The 21,036-nt window shown below is 51.9% G+C and overlaps 1 protein-coding gene across 1 annotated transcript in view; it reads right to left on the bottom strand.

The window, feature by feature from the left end:
* LOC140408558 (testican-3-like) overlaps nt 1-21,036 on the bottom strand; it is a 959,832-nt gene that overhangs the window by 71,712 nt on the left and 867,084 nt on the right. The window contains exon 7 of the mRNA XM_072495933.1: nt 5,182-5,307. Within this exon, the coding sequence (XP_072352034.1) occupies nt 5,182-5,307 (126 nt within the window). The remainder of the gene's footprint in view (nt 1-5,181; nt 5,308-21,036) is intronic.

Genomic DNA, 21,036 nt, shown 5'->3' with positions numbered 1-21,036 from the left:
CATATCCATGCAAGCTATCCTATGAACAATGAGATTTTGAACCACGAGTCAGTACAGTGTTAGCAATGAACATCATGCTGAGCAAACAAAAGAACCTCTCATGTCATTCCAGACAGACTATGGATAAAGCTTGGAGAAGATATCTTTACTCTCACAGGAAGTGAGTATATTGTCACCAAGATTATTCAGACTACTGGGAGTTGGATCAGCTGCCATCAATGATTACCAGTGAAATACAGAGCGTCTTCAATTGTCATGGCATTTTCGATATTATGATGAGCATCAATGGTCCTCAGTTCACAAATAAAGAATTCAAACACTTCAGGAATGGTTGGAAGATTCACCACTAACATCTTCAAGAGAAAGGAAAGGCTGCGACACAGCAGTGAAAATTGCCAAAAGAATCATCAAACAATCTAGTAGATCCAGCACAGATGTGAACAAAACAATCAGTGAACACACCCACTCAAGTCATGGATAGTTATCCAGTCCAGCAATTATTATGCCACACCTAGAAAACTCTACCAAAAACTAAAAAAAACCACTGAAGCCAAAAATAGTAACAGGAGTGAGTGACAAGGTTAAAGTGAAATGACAGAAAGCCAAAATTTCATTTTGATAAAGCTGCCAAATTATTCCCAAAGCTGAGGGTTGGAGTGCAAACATTCAACGGACTGAAGAAAAACAGTCCAACTGACAGCCCATTTAGGGCTTGCATGGAGAAGTTGTCATCTCGACGATACCAGGTAAAAGAGAATGACCTGATCTATCATCGTAATCTCAACTATCTACTCCCAACCAGAGAAGCTTCCCCTTCTAGCAAACAGCTAATGTAATTGCCACCCAATCATCAAACTGAATGACCTTCAGTCCCAGAGGACAACCATGTTCAAACAAGCACAGGAGATCAGAAGCAACATCTACCACAGCAACACCGAAACATCATCATGCACTTTTTTTCTGTCAAAAGGGGAATGTTTGGAAAAATACTTTTGCAAAATTTGACTTGCAGTATACATATAATGAGAAGCTTGACATCCGATGTCAACGTGGGCAAATAAAGGCTCTCACCAATCATGCACTATATGGAACATAACCCTATGACAGAACAATTTTTACAGTTGGCACAAACCTGCAGATTATGCATTATGAAATTAAAATGAAATGAAAATCGCTTATTGTCACAAGTAGGCTTCAAATGAAGTTACTGTGAAAAGTCCCTAGTCGCCACATTCCCGCGCCTGTTCAGGGAGGCTGGTACGGGAACATTACCCTCTGGTACATTACCCTCTTAGTATTCATTTAAGACCCTAACTTTGTCCTCCAGCTCCACATTGCCATTCCATTACTGACATTGGGTTAATTCCTGTAACTCCCTTCCAAACAGCACTGTGGGTGTACCTACACAACATAGGCTGCAACGGTTCAAGAAGGCAACTTACCACCACCTTCTCAAGGACAATTAGGGATGGGCAAAAAATGCTGGCTTAGCCAGTGACGCACCACATTCCATTAAAAAATACAATGTATACAGATTTTCACCTTTATTAGCTCCATAGCTAACTGAGGTACATTTTAAAACAGAATTTGCACACACCTTTCATATAACCTTTTCACTATTTGGCAGATTTCACCTTCAGCACATTGACATCTGGTCCAGAAATGGTTCTCCAGTGTATTCTTTGTAGCTTCATCTTCGTCTGGGGAGTGCTGCTAAACCATGCAATGCCTCTTCCTCTTATTCGTCTCTGTCCCTTCCTGCCTTTTCTCTATTTTTAAAGAGTTGACAAAGTCCCGAAATGAATGCTCATCATGCAGGTCAAGGTCCCCGTTCAGGAATGGTGACTGAATGACTAAGAGTTGAGATGCCAAAATCCTGAATAAACATCTTCCTAATTAAACATTAAAAATCTACACCCAAAAATTTCAAGGGTCCAGTAAGTTCACAAAATCAAAAACGACAACGAACAATCAATATGTTCACCAGAGATAGATATGAAGACAAGGATTACATTTAAACTTTCTTGGGCAGGTGGTGATGGATGAGCTTCCATTAATCCATCCAATTCCAATTCTCTTCCTGCACCAAGTGGTGTACAAGGTAGACTTTTAATTGTCTATACAGCTTGTAATTCACGGAACAGGTCGCTTAGTTTAACGCCAGGAGCTTATAGCTTGTGAGGCACCACTCCACATCAAGTGTGGTTGACCAGGAGTCTCTCCCGCTCTCACTGTCAGCCATTTGCATGATGGAAGGATGTGCAGGATGACATAATCAACCTGTTTGAATGCATTATGAACGCACCTTCCTTGGCCATCAAGTGCCGCGGTGGGGCTCGTACCTGGAGTTTCTGGCTCAGAGGCAGGGGCGCTACCCACTGTGCCACAAGACCTCCTGCCTGCCATTGAACACCCCACCTAATTATTTTCTCCATAAAGAAAAATTGGCAGGATATGTAGCAGATAGTTCTAAGTTTAAAACCTACAACACTTCTAAGATGTACCAGTGGATGGCTGCACAGCCTGCTGCTCCACCATTTCTTTGATGCATCAAATGGCGCTGAACCCCAAGCACAAAGTAACGCAATTGCTAGAGGATTGAATGCTTCGCTGGAATGCAAAACACTCCAATGATGCTTGTGCAATGAGCAACAGAAGCCTCTTGCGCCCCTAATGCAATATCCAAACCAGATGCAAATTACTGAGATGTTCTGCTCCTTCTGCACAGAGTCTGTGCAGGCAGCATAGAATCTCGGATCCTAAAAGCAACACTGAGCAGTATCGAAAGACATGTAGAGGCCTATTTATCGATGTGGTGTTTATGTTTAATCTCCCTGCTGGTGATGAAATATAAATAGGATTGTAATTTACTGTTGATACAGAGCTTTGTGAAATTGGAACACAAATTGGGAATTCAGCTATGGATATTTGTGCCACTATATCAGTCTCCATCTGCAAATAATCACACCCATGTTCCAACTTTAGATTACAGGAAAAGCTAGGATCTGAAATTCTTTTGGCCAAGAAATTTTGCGCATTCTTGGCTGGTGCTAAAAATTAGGATGAAATCAAATTCCACTATTTTTTTGTTCCAATTACCTATTACCCTAAATTCTGACCAGCGATTGGCAAACCTTCAGGCTGTTGGCCGGAATTGTCCATCGCTCTCACCCGTGGAATTCTCTAGTCCCACTGCAGTGAATGGAGCTTTGGCTGAGGGTCAAATTCTCCGTTCTTGTTGGCAGCAGCGGCAGGGTGAACTCAGATTAGAGAAACTCGGCCGTTGTGTTTGGGGATGCAACCAGGCGATCCCAGGGTTTCCACCTGTTATGTCCTTCGAAAGAAAGACAGAACTTGAACTTGTAAAGTGCCTTGAACAGCTCAGGATGTCCCAAATTGCTTTGCAGCCAATTTTGAAGTGTTGTAGCGTAGGCACACAAAACAGGCACTTTTCACACACCAAGATCCAACAAAAGCATTTAACGAAATGATCATACAATCTGTTTTAATGGTGTTGTTCGAGGGATAGGTGGGGCTGGATTCTCCGCCGGCGGGATGCTCCAATTTGCCAGCAGCCCGGGGGTTTCCCGACGGCGTGGATCTGCTCCACAATAGGAAACTCCATTGACCAGCCGGCGTAACGGAGCATGCCTCCGGCATGCTGAACTAGAAATCTGGCGTGGCGGGACGGAGAATCCAGCCCGTGTTGTCCAGGACAGAGGAGGAACTTGCCTACTCTTCTTCAAACAGTCCAATGGGAGCTTGAATGTTCACATCCTTGGTTTAATGGTTCAGCTGAAAAACAGCTAGCTAGCTGGCGCTTACAACCATGTTTGATTAGGAGACTGACTGGCCGATTGGGATTTTATCTCCCAGGCCTCATGGCGAGGAGGGTCAGTTTTATGATCTCCTTAGCCCTGGTCCACATGACCTGCCTGAAGGAATTCACGTCTCTGGAGTGGGGAATGAGCCTGTGACTTTCTTACTCAGAAATGAGGGTACTACCACCCAGCCAAGGCTGACATGAGAGGCCACAATAGAACATTCTCCACAGAGAGCAGCTGTGATTTCCACTCAAGACTTTGGGATGATTCCCAAAATATTCTAAAGGGAAGTAATCAATCTGGGAATTAATTAACCTCATTAAAATAATTGCAGTTCACTTAGTAGTTGAAGATTTAAAAAGTTCACAGACAGGAGAGATGGATACTGGATAATGGTAGCTCGGGGAAAGACAACGACAACTGGGGAATAGCAGCTTGAGCCCTAGGTTTATACTTGAAAATTGGTTATCAAATAGCCTAATGAAAGTTTGCATGTCTCAATGTCACAAATGTATATTCTTGTAGTATGAAATCATTTGAGAGAGGAGTAGAACATTTTAAAGAATGAATTTGTTCAAAAATATAATGCTTATTTGGTAGATGGTTAAATGTAGGGCGCGATTCTCCCCCCCCCCCCTCACGCCGGGTGGGAGAATCGCCGGGGCACCGCATGAAACGCACCACGCAGTCCCGACCCCCCAACGCGATTCTCCCACTCCCCCGAAACCAGCGGCGCGCGATTCGCCCGTGCCCCTCGGAGAATCACCGCAAACGGCGAGTGGCGAGTCTCCGGCCCGGTTGGGCCGAGCGGCCGCTACAACACGACAGGTTCCCGCTGGCACCGTCCACCCCGGTCGCTGCCGGCGTGAACTCTGTGGGAACGCTGGAGGGCGCAGCCTGTTGGGGGGGGGGGGCCCCGATGGGGACTGGCCCGTGATTGGGGCCCACCGATCAATGGGCCGGCCTCTCCCCCCCGGGCCTACCTCCTTCCACGCGCGGCCCCAGAACACCGGCGCCATGTTGTTGAGGGGCCGACACGCGCAAGAAGTTTCCCACGCATGCGTAGGATGGCGCGGCCCAACTGCGCATTCGCGGGTTGGCGCGGTGCCCATTTGGTGCCGCGTAAGGACGCTGAAGTGGCGTGAACCGCTTCAGCACCGTGCTGGCGCTCCCTGTGGGGCCAGAATAGGTCGTGCCCGGGGCCTGTTCGCGCCGTCGTGAAACCCGACGTCGCGGGCACTTGGTCCGCACCGCGGAGAATCGCCCCCGTAGTATTTCCAATTATAGCACAATATGTTAAGTTTGCAATTTTCTAAACATGTACTAAGTCCAATTCAAAAAAAGTGTAGGCACTCACTAATTCTGTCCTTGGCTTGCCTCTGAATCCCACGAGCCTTTTTGTTGTGGTTTCCATTTTCGTGTAGCACTTTGAACCAGTCCTTTAGGCTCAATACAACTTCCTTGAACTCCCTGTCACTGCATTCTGTGAAAGAAACAGCATGAAACATTAAAAATGTGATCAAATAATGATTTACATTTATAAAATTATATAGATTTGCTTTGTCTTTTTGGTTACACACATCCAAAACATCGAGCACTGTTTAACTTCCTCAAGGGTGCAACAATTTTGACAATATACTTCACGACTTCACAAATCGATGAACTGAGGATAAAAATGGGATGATTTAAAATATGTTAGTTTTTCACTTGCCCTCCTGACATTGTATGGCACTCAGGTTTTAGTTGAGAACAGAGGCAACCAGGTTTGAGTGTCAAGCAGCACTGAGAATTAAACATGATTCCGTGGCTAGAAGCAAATGAAGAATAGGACCACTTACTTGTTTTGTATATATGGGCTTTCACATTCAGACAGGGAAGGGAGGCCATCATCCCCATTATCGGTGGACACCTGCGCTTCCATCTTTGGCAATTTTTTCCTCTATTCACGATAGTTGCTACAGTAAAGATATCCACACTAAAGTGAAACACTCGATTTCCATACTAACCCTCAGAGAATCCCTTCTCTTTCTTCAGTTACCATACTCTGAAGTTTTGGCGACCATTGACTTCTGTGATTGGTCCATGGTTATGCTTGGCAAAGTACTTCAGTGGTTTACTGGTGCCTAACGCAGATGGCTGACCAGGAAACTCCTCGATTCTTACCGCCTGCCATGGGCATATTTGAAGGATTTATAGGTATTTAATCAGCCCATTTGTCCCCGTTATTAATGCACCTTCTGTGGCCAAGTCCTGGCAGAAGTAGGCTCCGGGGCCTTTGTGCAGCCCCTGGTGTCAGTTTTCAAAATTACTGGTCAAACAGGTTCAAACTGGTCAAACAGAGTTTCTATGGAAGAATATTCTTGGAGATGCTCCTCCAATCACAACCAGGACAGCAGGTTCGAGTCAGGGCCCGGGAAAACAGGTTCGAGTCAGGGCCTGGGAGAGCAGGTTCGAGTCAGGGCCTCGGAGAGCAGGTTTGAATCAGGGCCCGGGAAAACAGGTTCGAGTCAGGGCCTGGGAGAGCAGGTTCGAGTCAGGGCCTCGGAGAGCAGGTTTGAATCAGGGCCCAGGAGAGCAGGTTTGAGTCAGGGCCCGGGCGAGCAGGTTTGAGTCAGGGCCTCGGAAAGCAGGTTCGAGTCAGGGCCTGGGAGAGCAGGTTTGAGTCAGGGCCCGGGCGAGCAGGTTTGAGTCAGGGCCTCGGAAAGCAGGTTCGAGTCAGGGCCTGGGAGAGTAGGTTCGAGTCAGGGCCTGAGAGAGCAGGTTCGAGTCAGGGCCTGGGAGAGCAGGTTCGAGTCAGGGCCCGGGAGAGCAGGTTCGAGTCAGGGCCTGGGAGAGCAGGTTCGAGTCAGGGCCTGGGAGAGCAGGTTCGAGTCAGTGCCTGGGAGAGCAGGTACGAGTCAGGGCCTGGGAGATCAGGTTCGAGTCAGGGCCTGGGAGAGCAGGTTCGAGTCAGGGCCTGGGAGACCAGTTTCGAGTCAGGGTCTGGGAGAGCAGGTTCGAGTCAAGGCCTGGGAGAGCAGGTTCGAGTCAGGGCCCGGGAGAGCAGGTTTGAGTCAGTGCCTGGGAGAGCAGGTTTAATGATGGGCCCGAGAAAGTAGGTTCAAGACGAGGCCCTGGAGAGAAGGTTGGAGGTGGGAGAGCAGGTTGGAGGCAGGGCTCGGGAGAGCAGGTTGGAGGCAGGGCCCCGGACAGCAGGTTGGAGGCAGGGCCTCGGAGAGCAGGTTGGAGGCAGGGTCGAGGACAGCAGGTTCAAGGCAGTGCTTGGGAAAGCAGGTTCAAGGCAGTGCTCGGGAAAGCAGGTTCTAGGCAGTGCTCGGGAAAGCAGGTTCAAGGCAGTGCTCGGGAAAGCAGGTTCGAGTCGGGGCTTGGGAGAGCAGGCTCAATGATGAGCCCGGGAAAGTAGGTCAAGGCGAGACCCGGGAGAGCAGCTTCGATGCAGGACTCGGGAAGCAGGTTGGGGGCAGGGCTCGGGAGAGCAGGTTGGAGGCAGGGCACGGGAGAGCAGAGTGGAGGCAGGGCCCCTGGTAGCAAGTATAAGGCAGGGCCCGGGAGAGCAGGTTGGAGGCAGGGCCCCTGGGAGCAGGTTGGAGGCAGGGCCCCTGGGAGCAGGTTGGAGGCAGGGCCCAGGAAAGTAGGTTTAAGGCAGGGCTCGGGAGAGCAGGTTGGAGGCAAGGCCCAGGAAAGCAGGTTCAAGGCAGGGCTCGGGAGAGCAGGTTCAAGGCAGAGCTTGGGAGAGGAGGTTCAAGGCAGGGCCCCTGGAAATAGGTTGGTGGCAGGGCTGTGGAGAGCAGGTTTAAGGCAGGGCTCGGGAGAGCAGGTTTAAGGCAGGGCTCAGGAGAGCAGGTTGGAGGCAGGGACCCTGGAGCAGGTTGGAGGCAGGCCCAGGAATGCAGGTTTAAGGTAGGGCTCGGGAGAGCAGGTTCGAGACAGTGCCTGGGAGATCAGGTTTGAAGATGGGCCCGGCCGAGCAGGTTCAAGGAAGGGCCCGGGATATTGAGTTGGAGCCCAGAAAATCGAGTGAGGGCCCAAGGGTTTTGTTGGGCCAGGGAAGAGATTCTGCCATAGCAAGTGCGGTTGGGAGTACGTTGGTGAGAGTGAGTGAGTGAATGTGTGCCAGTGTTAATAAGTGAGTGCGTGTGGGTGAGAGAGAATGTGTGTTGGTGAGAGTGAGTGTGTGGTGGTGGGTGTGTGTGGGTGAGAGTGAGGGAGTGGGTGAGAGTGAGTGTGTGTGGGTGAGAGTGTGTGTGGGTGAGTGTGTGTGTGGCTGAGAGTGAGTGGGTGTGTGTATGGGTGAGAGTGAGTGTGTGTGGGTGAGTGTATAGCAGTGGGTGCCTGGGTATGGGAGTGGATGTGTGTGTGAGTGAATGAATGCTTGTGTGGTTGGGAGAGTGAATGGGTGTGTGTGTGTGGGGAGGGTAGAGTGAGTGTGTGTGTGTGTGTAGGTGGGAGCAGGTGGATGGATTGTGGGGAGAGAATTGGTGTATGGGTGGGAGAGACTGAGTGAGTATATGCGGGTGAGTGTGAGTCTGCCTTATTTCCAGTCTCAGGTTTCTCACTCAACTCTTCCCACCACACAGTAACGCACATACCCACACTCACTCTCTCACACGCTAATCATTACTTACCCTCTTCCAACTTAACAATTTATTGTGATGACATTGCTGTACTTTTGCTCAGCAATTGTTTCTATTCTTAAAACCTCTTATTTTTTAATCAGTTTATTTTTGTGCCAAACCTTGGCCTGGATTCTGCGAAATCTCAGCCAAGTGATGACGCCGGCGTCAACAGGCCTCCAGGCCCAGTCATTCTCCCCGTCCTCGAGGGCTAGAACGGTGCCGGAGTGCTGTGCGCTGCTCTGGGGCGGAAAGCCGGCCCGCCACGGCCGGCCCGCAGGCAACATACAGGGGCCTGGCGCGGAGGCACATCGGCCCCCGCCGGAACTAGCGCACCCATCAGTTGCCCCCGATCGCGGGCCTGGCCGCCGTGGAGACCCCCCGGAGTTGCCCCCCCCCCCCCCCCCCCACCCCCAACCCCCAACCCCCCACCAGGACGGCGATTCTCCGACCCGGCGTGGGCTCGGAGAATCCCGGCCCTTATCTTCCTGAAATTTGCTCATCGACCTCATGAGTGAGAAAATATGCAAATATGGCCCTCGAGCAAAAGTTTGGACAAACAGGGTGAGACATTTCATCTTTACCTTGTCTCACAAATATTTCATGAAAGCTTGAATTTAACAACTAAATTGAAAGCAGGTACCTTCAATAGTGTATCACTCCTCCACTATTACTGTCACAAAACCCTGGTCATTTCCAGCCCCACTTGACCCGGAGTCACAACACAGGTCAAATTAGGTTTTATTTAAAATACCGGAGGTCCTTGGTTGAGCCATATAAATTAGTCACCAGATTTGCAACTTTAAAACACAAGTAACCTTTTATTATGATGTGGAGATGCCGGCATTGGACTGGGGTGGGCACAATAATAAGTCTTACAACACCAGGTTAAAGTCCAACAGGTTTGTTTCGAATCACTAGCTTTTGGAGCACAGCTCCTTCCTCAGGTCACTTTTCTCACCGACACACATTCACCCACTTTTATTATGTACATTATTATAATGAAATGGACGGAAAATGTAATGATGATCTACTATCTCTTTCTGAACTCGCCCCACTCTCTACAATTACACACACACAACACAGGGGAAATTATGGTGGAAAGGGAAATACAATAAAATAAAAGGATAAGGATCCATGATGCACTGGGATGACTTCCAGTCAATATCTTTCCGAAGTTCAGGCTTTCGTTTTGGTACTTTTTCTTCTCGGCTTGAGATGGTTTTCTTTGGCAAGGTTGTCTACTTTCTCTGCAGACTCAGCATAATTTCAAGTTCACAGCAAAGGATGTGCCAGGCACTCACTGCTTTCAGAACAACACAGCAGTTCTTTAACTTCCAAAGCAGGAGAGAGAGAGAGAGAGACAGACAGAGTTCCTTTCACTTTCAAGTCTAAACTCTTCTGCCAAGTTCTCTCAGAAAGCATCACTCAGGAACCAATCACTGACCGTCGTCAGGCAGAACACTGTCAGCGGTTTCCAGTAAGTCCCTCCAAAGCTGGTTCCTAAGATCCACTCGGTGCCGAAAAGTCTGGCTTCTCCCTTCCAAAATACAAAACCTGCGAACACAGTGTCCTAGCAAGTAGGCTACTCAAACTTTGAAACTTCTGCAAATCCTGATTATGGGTCCACGGACCAAAATAATAAAGTAAACGGGAACAAAGGAGCGGCACATGGCGCAGTGGTTAGCACTGGGATTACTGGCCGCTGAGGACCCAGGTTCGAATCCCAGCCCTGGGTCACTGTCCATGTGGAGTTTGCACATTCTCCCCATGTCTGCGTGGGTTTCACCCCCACAACCCAAAGATGTGCTGGTTAAGTGGATTGGCCACACTAAATTGCCCCTTAATTGGAAAAGAAAAATAATTAGGTGCTCTAAATTTATTTTTTACAAAGTAAATGGGAACAAAGGAAATAAACAGGAAGGATTCTTACATTTTCTAGGGATGTTAATCTAGATTATATGGTCAGCCTTCATTTTAAACAGCATAGGAAATAGGGATCCCTGATTAAGGAACTTTCAGAAGAAATAGAAAAGATGCATACTTTTTACCTTAGTTTATCTCTATTCTTAGACCTGGAAGCTAATTTCACCACCTGTGCAATATATTCCCAAGCATTTCTCATCTTTGTATAACCCTGTTTTGCTCAAAACATATTTAATCACAAAAGCCCATTAATAATACCCAGTAGAAGTTTGAATTATCTATTTCGGAAATAGCCATTTTTGTCTATAATTACTTAATCGGTGACTGCAGGACAGAAGATTTGGAGATTTAGATCAAATAAGTAGCTTCTTAAATGCTTGAGAAACAGATGGCCAAACATCTGGGTTCTCCACCTGTGCTCCAATTGTTTCTATTGAAACAGTTCCCAGATAGCCTCATTCTGAATGTTTACCTGAACTTCAAGACTCTCAAATGCATTAGATCCACAGGGGTTCTGTTTTTACTACTGAGTAAAGATTTTACTTTGCTTGATTGACATCGCTATGCAGTTATAGTAAGTATGTATTTTACTGTGATCTCTTGCTGTTGATGTCAGAATATTATTTGGACAAGGTTAAGAGGTGTGTAGTGGTTAAAGCCTGTTATTGATACCACCATTGCCTTTTCCGAATGACACTTGAATAGGGTTGTGGGACCGGCAGTTTTTTTCAAAGACGTTTTCTGATCCGGTGTTTTTTTTACCTCAACATTTCAACTCTTGCCATTATTATTATGTGGATCATTGCTATTGGGGGAATGGGAATGGATGAGGCATTGAAACCATGGAGAGGGCATGGAAGTGCAAAGGGTGCATGGGCAAGACCTGTTGAACTTACCTTTCAAAAAGATTACCAAATCTAGATTAAGGAGTTGACCTAACTACACAAAAATCTGGGCTATTATACTTCTTAGCCATTTTGTAACTGTATATCCTACTTTTATGTCTGCATAGTACAAACACTACACTTTACATTTCACTGAGGTTCAAAGCTTTAAGTACAGCTAATATGTTTGCGACATTGTAGATTTGTTTAATTAGTTTCATAAAGATGGAGTAGTGAACAATTGAGTTTCAATAATATCAAGATATTTAATTGTCTACTCCCAACACCCTGCTGTCTGAAGAGGCCAAAAGCTCTAATCACCATTGTCTTTGAACTAATATAATCCAGCACCCTCGATAACCCAGCATCTGTAGCACTGGAAGGTGGTCATTGGGTTTATTCAAAGAGTTGTAATCTGATTTAAAGATCTGGGCCAGGATCATCCTGTATAAGGAAGCATCGTCATTCAGTTACTGTTTTAGCAGCGCAATTCTTTTAAGTAGTAATCCTACTTTCGGCATAATGACTGTCAGTTTGCATTTTCCATGATGAATTAAGCATGGCTTAATGAATTAGCACACAGCAACTAAAACACTAATTAAACCAATTATTGGGGACTTAACTAAACTAACCAGCCATTTCCCACATTAAATAACCACATTAAATAAATGATGTTCTACGCACAGAATGAAATCACAAATGTTTTTGTCAACATCTCTGGGCCAATATATGAGAGGCTGAAACCGACTTTCTCTGCAACGGATAAGCCCCACTAGTTTAGCATAGATAAGGTAGAGAGTCGAAGATCTATCTTTTTCCCAAAGGCAGGGGAGTCTAAAACTAGAGGGCACAGGTTTAAGGTGAGAAGCGAGAGAGACAAAAGGGTCCAGAGAGGCAATTTTTTCACACAGAGGGTGGTGAGTGTCTGGAACACCAGAGGCAGTAGTAGAGGCGGGGACAATTTTGTCTTTTAAAAAGCATTTAGACAGTTATATGGGAAAGCTGGGTATAGAAGAATGTGGGCCAAATGCAATTGGGACTAGAGGCGTCATTCTCCGACCCCCCAGCGGGTCGGAGAATGGCCGTTGGCCGCCGTGAATTCCGCCCCCGCCGAAGTCTCCGAAGGGAGAAAAGTCGGCAGGGCGTTAATGGCGCCGCAGACGTCGGAGAATGGCACGGGTGGGCGCAAGGCAGCCGATTTTGGGCCTGCCGATATTCTCCCGTCCGGATGGGCCGAAGTCCCATTGACGTGATGACGGGTCACGTCGGCGTAAATCAAACCTCCTTTTAATCGGCGTCAATCTGTGCTCAAGGTTTACGCCGACCAGCGTGGAGGTGGGTGACGGCCTGGGGGGTTGACCGCCGGGCAGCGATGGCGTGGCCGCAGTCTGAATGTGTGGGGGAGAGGTGTGTCTAGGGTTTTGTATGTGTGTACGCGGCGGGGGGTGTGTGGTTAGAGTGGGCTGGGCTCCGGGGGAGTGCCGGGAGGGGGGGGGGGGGGGGGGGGGAGAGTGCCGGGGAGGGGGGGGGGGGGTCCGTGCCGGGGAGGAGGATGGGGGAGGGTCCGTGCCGGGGAGGGGGATGGAGGGGTCCATGCCGGGGAGAAGGGATGGGGGTCCGTGCCGGGGAGGGGGGATGGCGGGGTCCGTGCCGGGGAGGGGGGATGGGGGGGGGGGTCCGTGCCGGGGAGGAGTATGGGGGGGGGTCCGTGCCGGGGAGGGGGGATGGGGGGGTCCGTGCCGCAGAGGAGGATGGGGGAGTCCGTGCCGGGGAGGAGGACGGGGGGGTCCGTGCCGGGGAGGGGGGATGGGGGGGTCCGTGCCGGGGAGGGGGGATCCATGCCGGGGAGGGGGGGGTGCGAGGGCAAATGAGTTGGTCCACCTGGCCAGGTGCCAGCCTCCAACAGTTGGACCAATGCGGTCCATGCCACCTGGCTGGGGGGAGGAGGGGGTATGGGCAACGACATGTTGTCGTTCCCCCCTCACCAGGCCATCATGTTTTCCGATCATCCAGCGATGTCGGCCGCCATGGCGGCAGCCGCTAATGTCTATGTTGCCCTGGATGAGGAGGAGGAGGAGGAGTGTGCCAGAGAGGCGGCGCAGGCTGCCGCAGAGGGGCAGGCGGCAGCAGCCCAGGCTGGAGGGACACCTGACCGACAGGACGAGGAGGGGGAGGAGGACGTCGCGGCCCCACGGCAACGGAGGCACCCGAGGACGCCCCGTGTGTACCAGCCCCGGCAGTCATACCAGGACCTCACGGATCGGGAATGCAGGAGGAGACTCCAGATGAGGCGGGAAACCGTGGCACACATCTGCCACCTGCTGGCACACCTGTCACCGCGTGGCACTGGCGGGGGACACCCTCTCCCCGTGTCCGTCAAGGTTACGGTGGCTCTGAACTTTTATGCAACGGGGTCATTCCAGGCACCGAGTGGGGACCTGTCCGGCATATCGCAGACATCGGTGCACCGGTGCATCCGGGCAGTGACAGACGCCCTATATGCCATGGCGCACCGCTACATCCGCTTCCCTGTGGACTGGGCCAGCCAAGATGCCCGGGCCGTGGGCTTCTCTGCCGTGGCCGGGTTCCCCATGGTCCAGGGTGCGATTGATGGGATGCACGTCGCCGTGCGGCCACCTGCAGATAACAGGGCCGTGTTCACCAATAGGAAGGGGGCCTATTCGATGAACATACAGGTGGTCTGCGACCACCGCATGATGATCCTGCACGTCTGCGCCCGTTACCCGGGCAGTGTACACAACTCATACGTGTTGTCGCGGTCATCCATCACCGGCATGTACGAGGGACGCCATCCCCGGCTGAGGGGCTGGTTGCTGGGTGACAGGGGCTACCCATTGCGATCGTGGCTGATGACGCCTGTACGGAGGCCACGCAATGAGGCGGAGAACCGCTACAATGATGCCCATGTATCGACAAGGGGAGTGATAGAGAGGTGCTTTGGCGTGCTGAAGATGCGTTTCAGGTGCCTGGACCTCTCTGGGGGCGCCCTCCAGTATCGGTCAGATAGGGTCGGCCGCATCATTGTGGTGTGCTGCGTCCTGCACAATATAGCCCAGCAGAGGGGCGATGTGCCGCAGGCAGAGGAGGGCGGAGTGGAGGAGCAGCAGGAAGTGGCGCAGTCCTCCCCAGATGAGGGGGATGGGGGCAATGGTCAGGACAGACGGGCTAGACACGGGCGGGTGGCTGTCCACCGTTACCGGCTGGGCCAGCGGGCACGGGACAGGCTGATAGCCGCCCACTTCACTGACTAGATGGGCGTGGGAATCGAGTAGTATGGCCACAGACCGCACACCATGGCAACAGCCGACCACCCACACCCCCCACCCATCCACCCACCCAGCACCCTCACCCCACTCCCCAACCCCACCCACCCCACCCGCATGCACACCACCCCCCCATTGCCGATCCACCTGCGGCACAACGGCCGGGCTCAAACAGTTGCGGGTGGACGCGTGTCTATTGCAGGCCATGGAGGATGATGACAACCCGCCCTGCGATGAGCTCCTGGCTCCACATCGTTGGACTATGTCTGACCAATGGCCACAGTACCACCATCCACCCGGACCATCCCTGCATGCGGCTGTGACACTGCCCGTCCTCTGCCCGGGGGGATGTTGATGGCGGCCCAGGGGGAAGAGGGCAGACTCACCTGGGGCTGAGGTAAGACCACCCCTCACACACACACTTGCGCTCAACGTACATGACACCCCCGCACGCTTTGGACAGAGCACAAAGGCAGCTTTGTAGGTGTAACAATGACTTTAATAACGAACGGAGTTCATGCATGTGCCCAAGCCCCTAAAACTCATCTGTGCCCTGCACCCGTGCCAACTTACTCAGTGTCTAGTTGTTTGGCCTTACGAACCCTATGACTACGTCTACGTGGTTCCCCAGACAGTACAGCAGAACTGGAGGTGGACTCCTGTGATTCCCGCCCTCTGACACGGGATCCCTTTGGCGGCCGTTTCCTGGGGCGTCCTGGCCTAGATGGGCCAGGCTGCGGCCCGGGCGACTGGGATGGCGAGCTGCCAGCCTGTCCTGCCCGTTGCCCACCCGATGCACCTGGGACGGAAGGGGGGGGGGGGGGGGGGGAGTCCGAGGTGTTGCGGTGTTCCGGGACCTCCCCTACAGGGGGACCCGGGACGGACCACAGCACCTCCACCTCCCTCGGGGTGCCCGATGGCCCCCAGGCCTCTACATGGGTGGGGGATGTGAACGGACTGGCCATCCGACGCCCCCCCGACATCTGGCGCTGCCAGTCCTGGAGGCCCGTGCTGGTATCGACAGGGGTCTGCAGGTTTGCAGCCATGGAGCTCAGGGGATTGGCAAACCCTGTCTGTGACTGTGCAACGCCGGCTCGCACATGGCCAATGGCGCCGATGCCCTCAGCGATAGCCTGCTGAGACTGGGCCATGGCCTGCTGAGACTGGGCCATGGCCTGCAGAGACTGGGCTATGGACTGCTGAGACTGGGCCATGGCGTTCAGCGCCTCTGCCATCTGGCGCTGGCACTGGCTCATGGCCTCCTGTGAGAGGGCAGCCATGTCCTGGGCCACAGACGCCGCCTGCACGGAAAGCCCCAGGCCTCGCAAACCGTTCCCCATGTCTGACACCGTTGCACCCATTGCCTCCACCGCGGACGCCACCCGTGCGGTGTCGGCCTGGGTGGCACGTATGACCGGCACCACTCCCAGCTCCCGGACGTGGGTGGACTCCTCCACCTGCGACTGCAGCCGCCGCAAGCCGGCCGTCACCCTCTTCGCTCGTCTCCGGTTCGGTGGTTGCATTGGATCTATGGGTGGGTGTGGTAACTCCAGGAACCCGGGATCCATCTGGGCGGCAGATGTTCGCTTGGGCTGGGCTGCCCTCCGACCGCCCGGCCCCTCTGCTGCTCCTACCTCCACCTGCTGCACCGGGACGGCTGTGTTGTGCACACAGGTGAGTGTACCAGACGCCTCATCACTAAAGTGCCCAACCGAGGTGAATGTTTCTGCGATGGTGGAGGGTGTTGGTGACAGCAGTGGCGTTGTGTCGTGCTCTTCGTCCCACTCTGAGTCCATGGCACTTTGGGGTGGGGGTTCGTCTCCACCCATCCACTCTGTGTCACTGTCCGGTATTTCGTTTTCCTGGGTAGTGCTGTCCCGGGTAGGGGTGTCCTGTGTAGTGGTGTCCTGGGTAGTGGTGTCCTGGGTAGTGGTGTCCTGGGGCGTGGTGTCCTGGGGCGTGGTGTCCTGGCTCGGCTGTGACTTAGATTATCATAGATTATCATAGAATGTACAGTGCAGAAGGAGGCCATTTGGCCCATCGAGTCTGCACCGGCTCTTGGAAAGAGCACCCTACCCAAGGTCACCCTACTGACGGGGGCCTGTGGCTGCCCCTCTCGTCGCTGGGTGGCACACGCCTGCATCGTCGCACCCGCACGAGACGGGGGCGTCGTCTCCCTGTTGCTCCAGGTCTCTCCATCTCCAGTGGTCTCCAAGGGACATCCTGTGGGTGTCGCATGCCGGAGGGTCCGGGTCTCTCCGTCTCCCGTGGTGTGCGAGGGGCATCCTGCGGGCGTTGCATGGCGGAGGGTCCGGGTCTCTCCGTCTCCCGTGGTGTGCGAGGGGCATCCTGCGGGCGTCGCATGCCGGAGGGTCCGGGTCTCTCCGTCTCCCGTGGTGTGCGAGGGGCATCCTGCGGGCGTCGCATGCCGGAGGGTCCGGGTCTCTCCGTCTCCCGTGGTGTGCGAGGGGCATCCTGCGGGCGTCGCATGCCGGAGGGTCCGGGTCTCTCCATCTCCCGTGGCCTCCGAGGGGCATCATGCGGGCGGTCTGTATCTGCGGGGATGGGTGCCTCGACGTTTGCTCCTGCGATACACAATGAAGCATGCATGGTTAGACACGCAGGCAGTGATCAGGTGATATAGGGGAGGGGGATATAGGGGAGGGGGGATATGGGGATGGGCTGTCGGTGGCTCACTTGCTAGTACGCCCCCTACCTCTGCATCAGCAACCTCCCGGTCCTCAGGTCCGGCAGCCAGTTCCAGGGCCCTTTCTTCGTGTTTGGTCAGTGGCCTCTCATCAGCAGGGCCTCCTTCAGTCCTCACATGCTCCCTATTGTTGTGTGCGCGTTTCTCCTGTGGGTGTGGGGGGGGGGGGAGTGGCAGGGGTAAAAGGCAACAGTGTTAGACAGGTATATGAATGCACGCCATCGGTTGCGCGTGTATTGCAGAGGTTAAGGTTAGGGCTGGATTCACTTGCAGAAATGGGGGAAGGCGGATATGGGGGAGGGGGGATATGGGGGACGGGGATATGGGGGAGAGGGGATATGGGGGAGAGGGGATATGGGGGAGAGGGGATATGGGGGAGAGGGGATATGGGGGAGGGGGGATATGGGGGAGGGGGTATATGGGGGAGGGGGGATATGGGGAGGGGGGATATGGGGTATATGGGGGAGGGGGGATATGGATATCGGGCAGGGGCGGGGGGGGAGGGGGGGAGGCTCACCCTGGCTGCTCTGACGAGGTCGTTCACCTTCTTGTGGCACTGGGTGCCTGTCCGTGGTGTCAGGGCCACAGCGGTGACGGCCTCTGCCACCTCCCTCCACAGACGCAGGCTGTGGCGTGGGGCAACTCTGCGGCCGTGTCCGGGATACAGGGCCTCCCTCCTCTGCTCCACTGCATCCAGGAGCGCCTCCACATCCCGTGACTGGAACCTCGGGGCTGAGCGTCGGGCGGCCATCCGGTCGGGTGTTCCGGTCGGGTGGGGGGGAGCAGCACGTCCTTATGAGCCGTCACGCCGTGCGGCGTGTATGACGCCGCATGGCGTGAACCACGTGAGCAAGCGCGGATCCCATCACGTCGCTGCTAGCCCATTCCGGGCCGGAGACTTCGCAACGTTTTTGGCGGCGTGATGCAGGTCGGATTTGCGCCGTTTGTGGTGCCGAATGGCGGACTTTGCGCCAATAACGGAGAATTTCGCCCTAGCTTAGTGGTAAAAACTGGGCAGCATGGACAAGTTGGGCCGAAGGGCCTATTTTTATCCTGTGAACTTCTATAACTCTGGTTAAGTTTCTGATTAGTAGTGACCCCCAGAGTGTCAATAGTGATGGATTAAACATATGATGAAAAAAAAGCATTTACTGTCAAAGAGAGGTGGTTAACTTTCTCTTGTTGAAAATGGCCATTGCCAGACACTTTTGTGGCACATATGTTAGTTATCAATGTTCTGCCCAAGTGAATCAAAGAATAAAATCCAAGGGCTGGATTTTACGCTTCCCTCACTGGGGGCTTTGAAAATGAGGGGGTGGGAGGGGCATGTAAAATCCAACAATTCCCACATCCTACCCACTAGCCCCTGATCTGTCTGAAAGTTTACAGTGGGTGGGGAGGCATCAGGCAGCACACCCACCATTAGGCCTATTGTGGCCCTTAAGTGGAAAAAAAGCAGGGAGCAACATCAGTTCAGCTCCCCATATATTCGTACATCCAGAGGACTTCCCAGGGAGGGCTAGGAATCAAGAGGCCTTCTCGCCCCACAGAGGCGAGCTGCATATTAGCCCAATGACGTCCCAACTTAGGGCCACTTTGAGCCAGTTTTGTGAGGGCCAGGAAGAATCCAGCACGTGTTTGTAGAGTAAAGCAGAAAGTCCTATAACAAAGCAAAGAACGAGCCAGTCTAGTGTCCAAGGACCTGCAAAACTGTTTCTTGAGGCACGCTTTAACACTTGCACTGCGCGCCGACAACCATTGGAAGCTGGGTGGTACAGGGAAGTGCGAATACATTGTATACCGTTCACCTTCGCAAAACCTGCAAATTCCTCACTCGTGAAAGGAGTGCCATTATCAGTGATAATCACGGGACGCCATGTGTGTTAAAAAATAAATAGATCTTCTCTATGATTGCACGGGACGTTGTTCCCATCATCCTTTGTAGCTCGAGTCACTTCGAATGGGCATCAATCAATAAGAAGACCATGGATCTTTGAAAAAGGTTGGCAAAAGCGGCAGGTATTCATTCCCAAGGTCAGCTTGGCCATTCCCAGTGATGCAGGGGTGTGGCTGGCGGAATCTTCTGAGGCTTCTGGCAAATGGAGCAGTGTTGGGCCATCTTCTCAATGTCGACGTCAAGGCCTGACCACCAGACAGAACTCTGCGGCAACATCTAAAGTTTTGTCAACCCTGGATGACCGTTGTGGAGGTCCTTTCTGCGGTGTTAAACCGCTAACATTGGACTATTACAGACAGGGTTGGAATAAAATGTTGTCCCACCAAAGTCACAAGCTCATCAAACATTTTACTGTTAGGCGCAGCTGGGTACGTAGGGCTTCTTATCACCCCAAACGTATGCACGCCACAGACGGTTAGTAAAATGACCACCTGCCGTTTGTTTTCGGTGATGTTACTCACCCGGAAGTAGTAACGCATTCTTTGTGCGTACTGGCTCCAACTCTGCAGCGCAGCATCAAATACATCCAAATGTCCGTAAAGAGGCATGGTGCAACAAGAAAAAAGCTTCCAACCTGTATCCAACAAAAACTCTCAAGGAGGTGGCTGCAGCAGTGTAGACAGCTATCCAATTTTAACCCTCATCGCCAGTTTTGTGAGGGCCAAGAAGAATCCACCATTAGTTTATAGAGTCAAGCAGAAAGTAACTTTATTTACAAGAATACGTACAAAGGGCCAGTAGTTCACTACTGGTTCCCTCCCTAGCCGGTACCACATTGGCCAGCTCTATTTATACAATGGAACTGCAAATGATTGGACCAAACTCCTCTCATTGGGGAGCTCATATTCCTCAAGTAACATGGGGTAACCAATTGTCCACAGCCAACAGGATCTGGGCAGATTATAACAGCTACAAAAATGTGTTACTGACTTTGGAGCACCTCTGATATGTGCTGAGGCTGCCAGCTCAATTGAGGCAGCCTCCTAGAGGCAGTTCAGGGGGCCATTAGAACCAGAGCCCAAATGGCCCAATGATGGGGCTATGGAGAGAAAAGGTGTAATCCCATCTGTGACTAGGCCTGCAGAAGTGTTTCTCCTGGTAATATATGTCCCAGCGTACTAAAGGAGATTGTCATGGAAATAGTGGCTGTGCTGGTTGTCAACTCCCAAAATTCTATAGTTTCTGGAATAGTCATAGATTATCATAGAATTTACAGTGCAGAAGGAGGCCATTCGGCCCATCGAGTCTGCACCGGCTCTTGGAAAGAGCACCCTACCCAAGGTCAACACCTCCACCCTGTCCCCATAACCCAGTAACCCCACCCAACACAAAGGGCAATTTTGGACACTAAGGGCAATTTATCATGGCCAATCCACCTAACCTGCACATCTTTGGACTGTGGGAGGAAACCGGAGCACCCGGAGGAAACCCACGCACACACGGGGAGGATATGCAGACTCCGCACAGACAGTGACCCAAGCCGGAATCGAACCTGGGACCCGGGAGCTGTGAAGCAATTGTGCTATCCACAATGCTACCATGCTGCCCCTAAGTCCTGGCAGATTCGAGGGTGGCGCGGTATTTTTTTTTAAATGGAGAAAACAGGGAATTACAGACTGCTCAGCCTAACATCAGTAGTAGGGAAAATGCTGGAATGTATTATAAAGGATGTAGTAACAGGCCACTTAGAAAATATCTAAGGGATTAAACAATGTCAAATCGGTTTTAAGAAAGGACATTCATATTTGACAGCCTAACTGGAGTTTTCAGAAAATGTAACTAATAGAATAAATAAGGATGAACCAGTGGATGTCATGTATTTGGATTTTCAGAAAGCTTTT

The sequence above is a fragment of the Scyliorhinus torazame genome, chromosome 3 (genome assembly GCF_047496885.1).
Source record: "Scyliorhinus torazame isolate Kashiwa2021f chromosome 3, sScyTor2.1, whole genome shotgun sequence".
NCBI classification, from domain to species: Eukaryota; Metazoa; Chordata; class Chondrichthyes; order Carcharhiniformes; family Scyliorhinidae; genus Scyliorhinus; species Scyliorhinus torazame.
Note: the sequence above shows the minus strand (reverse complement) of the source record. Positions and strands in the feature narration are given on the sequence as shown.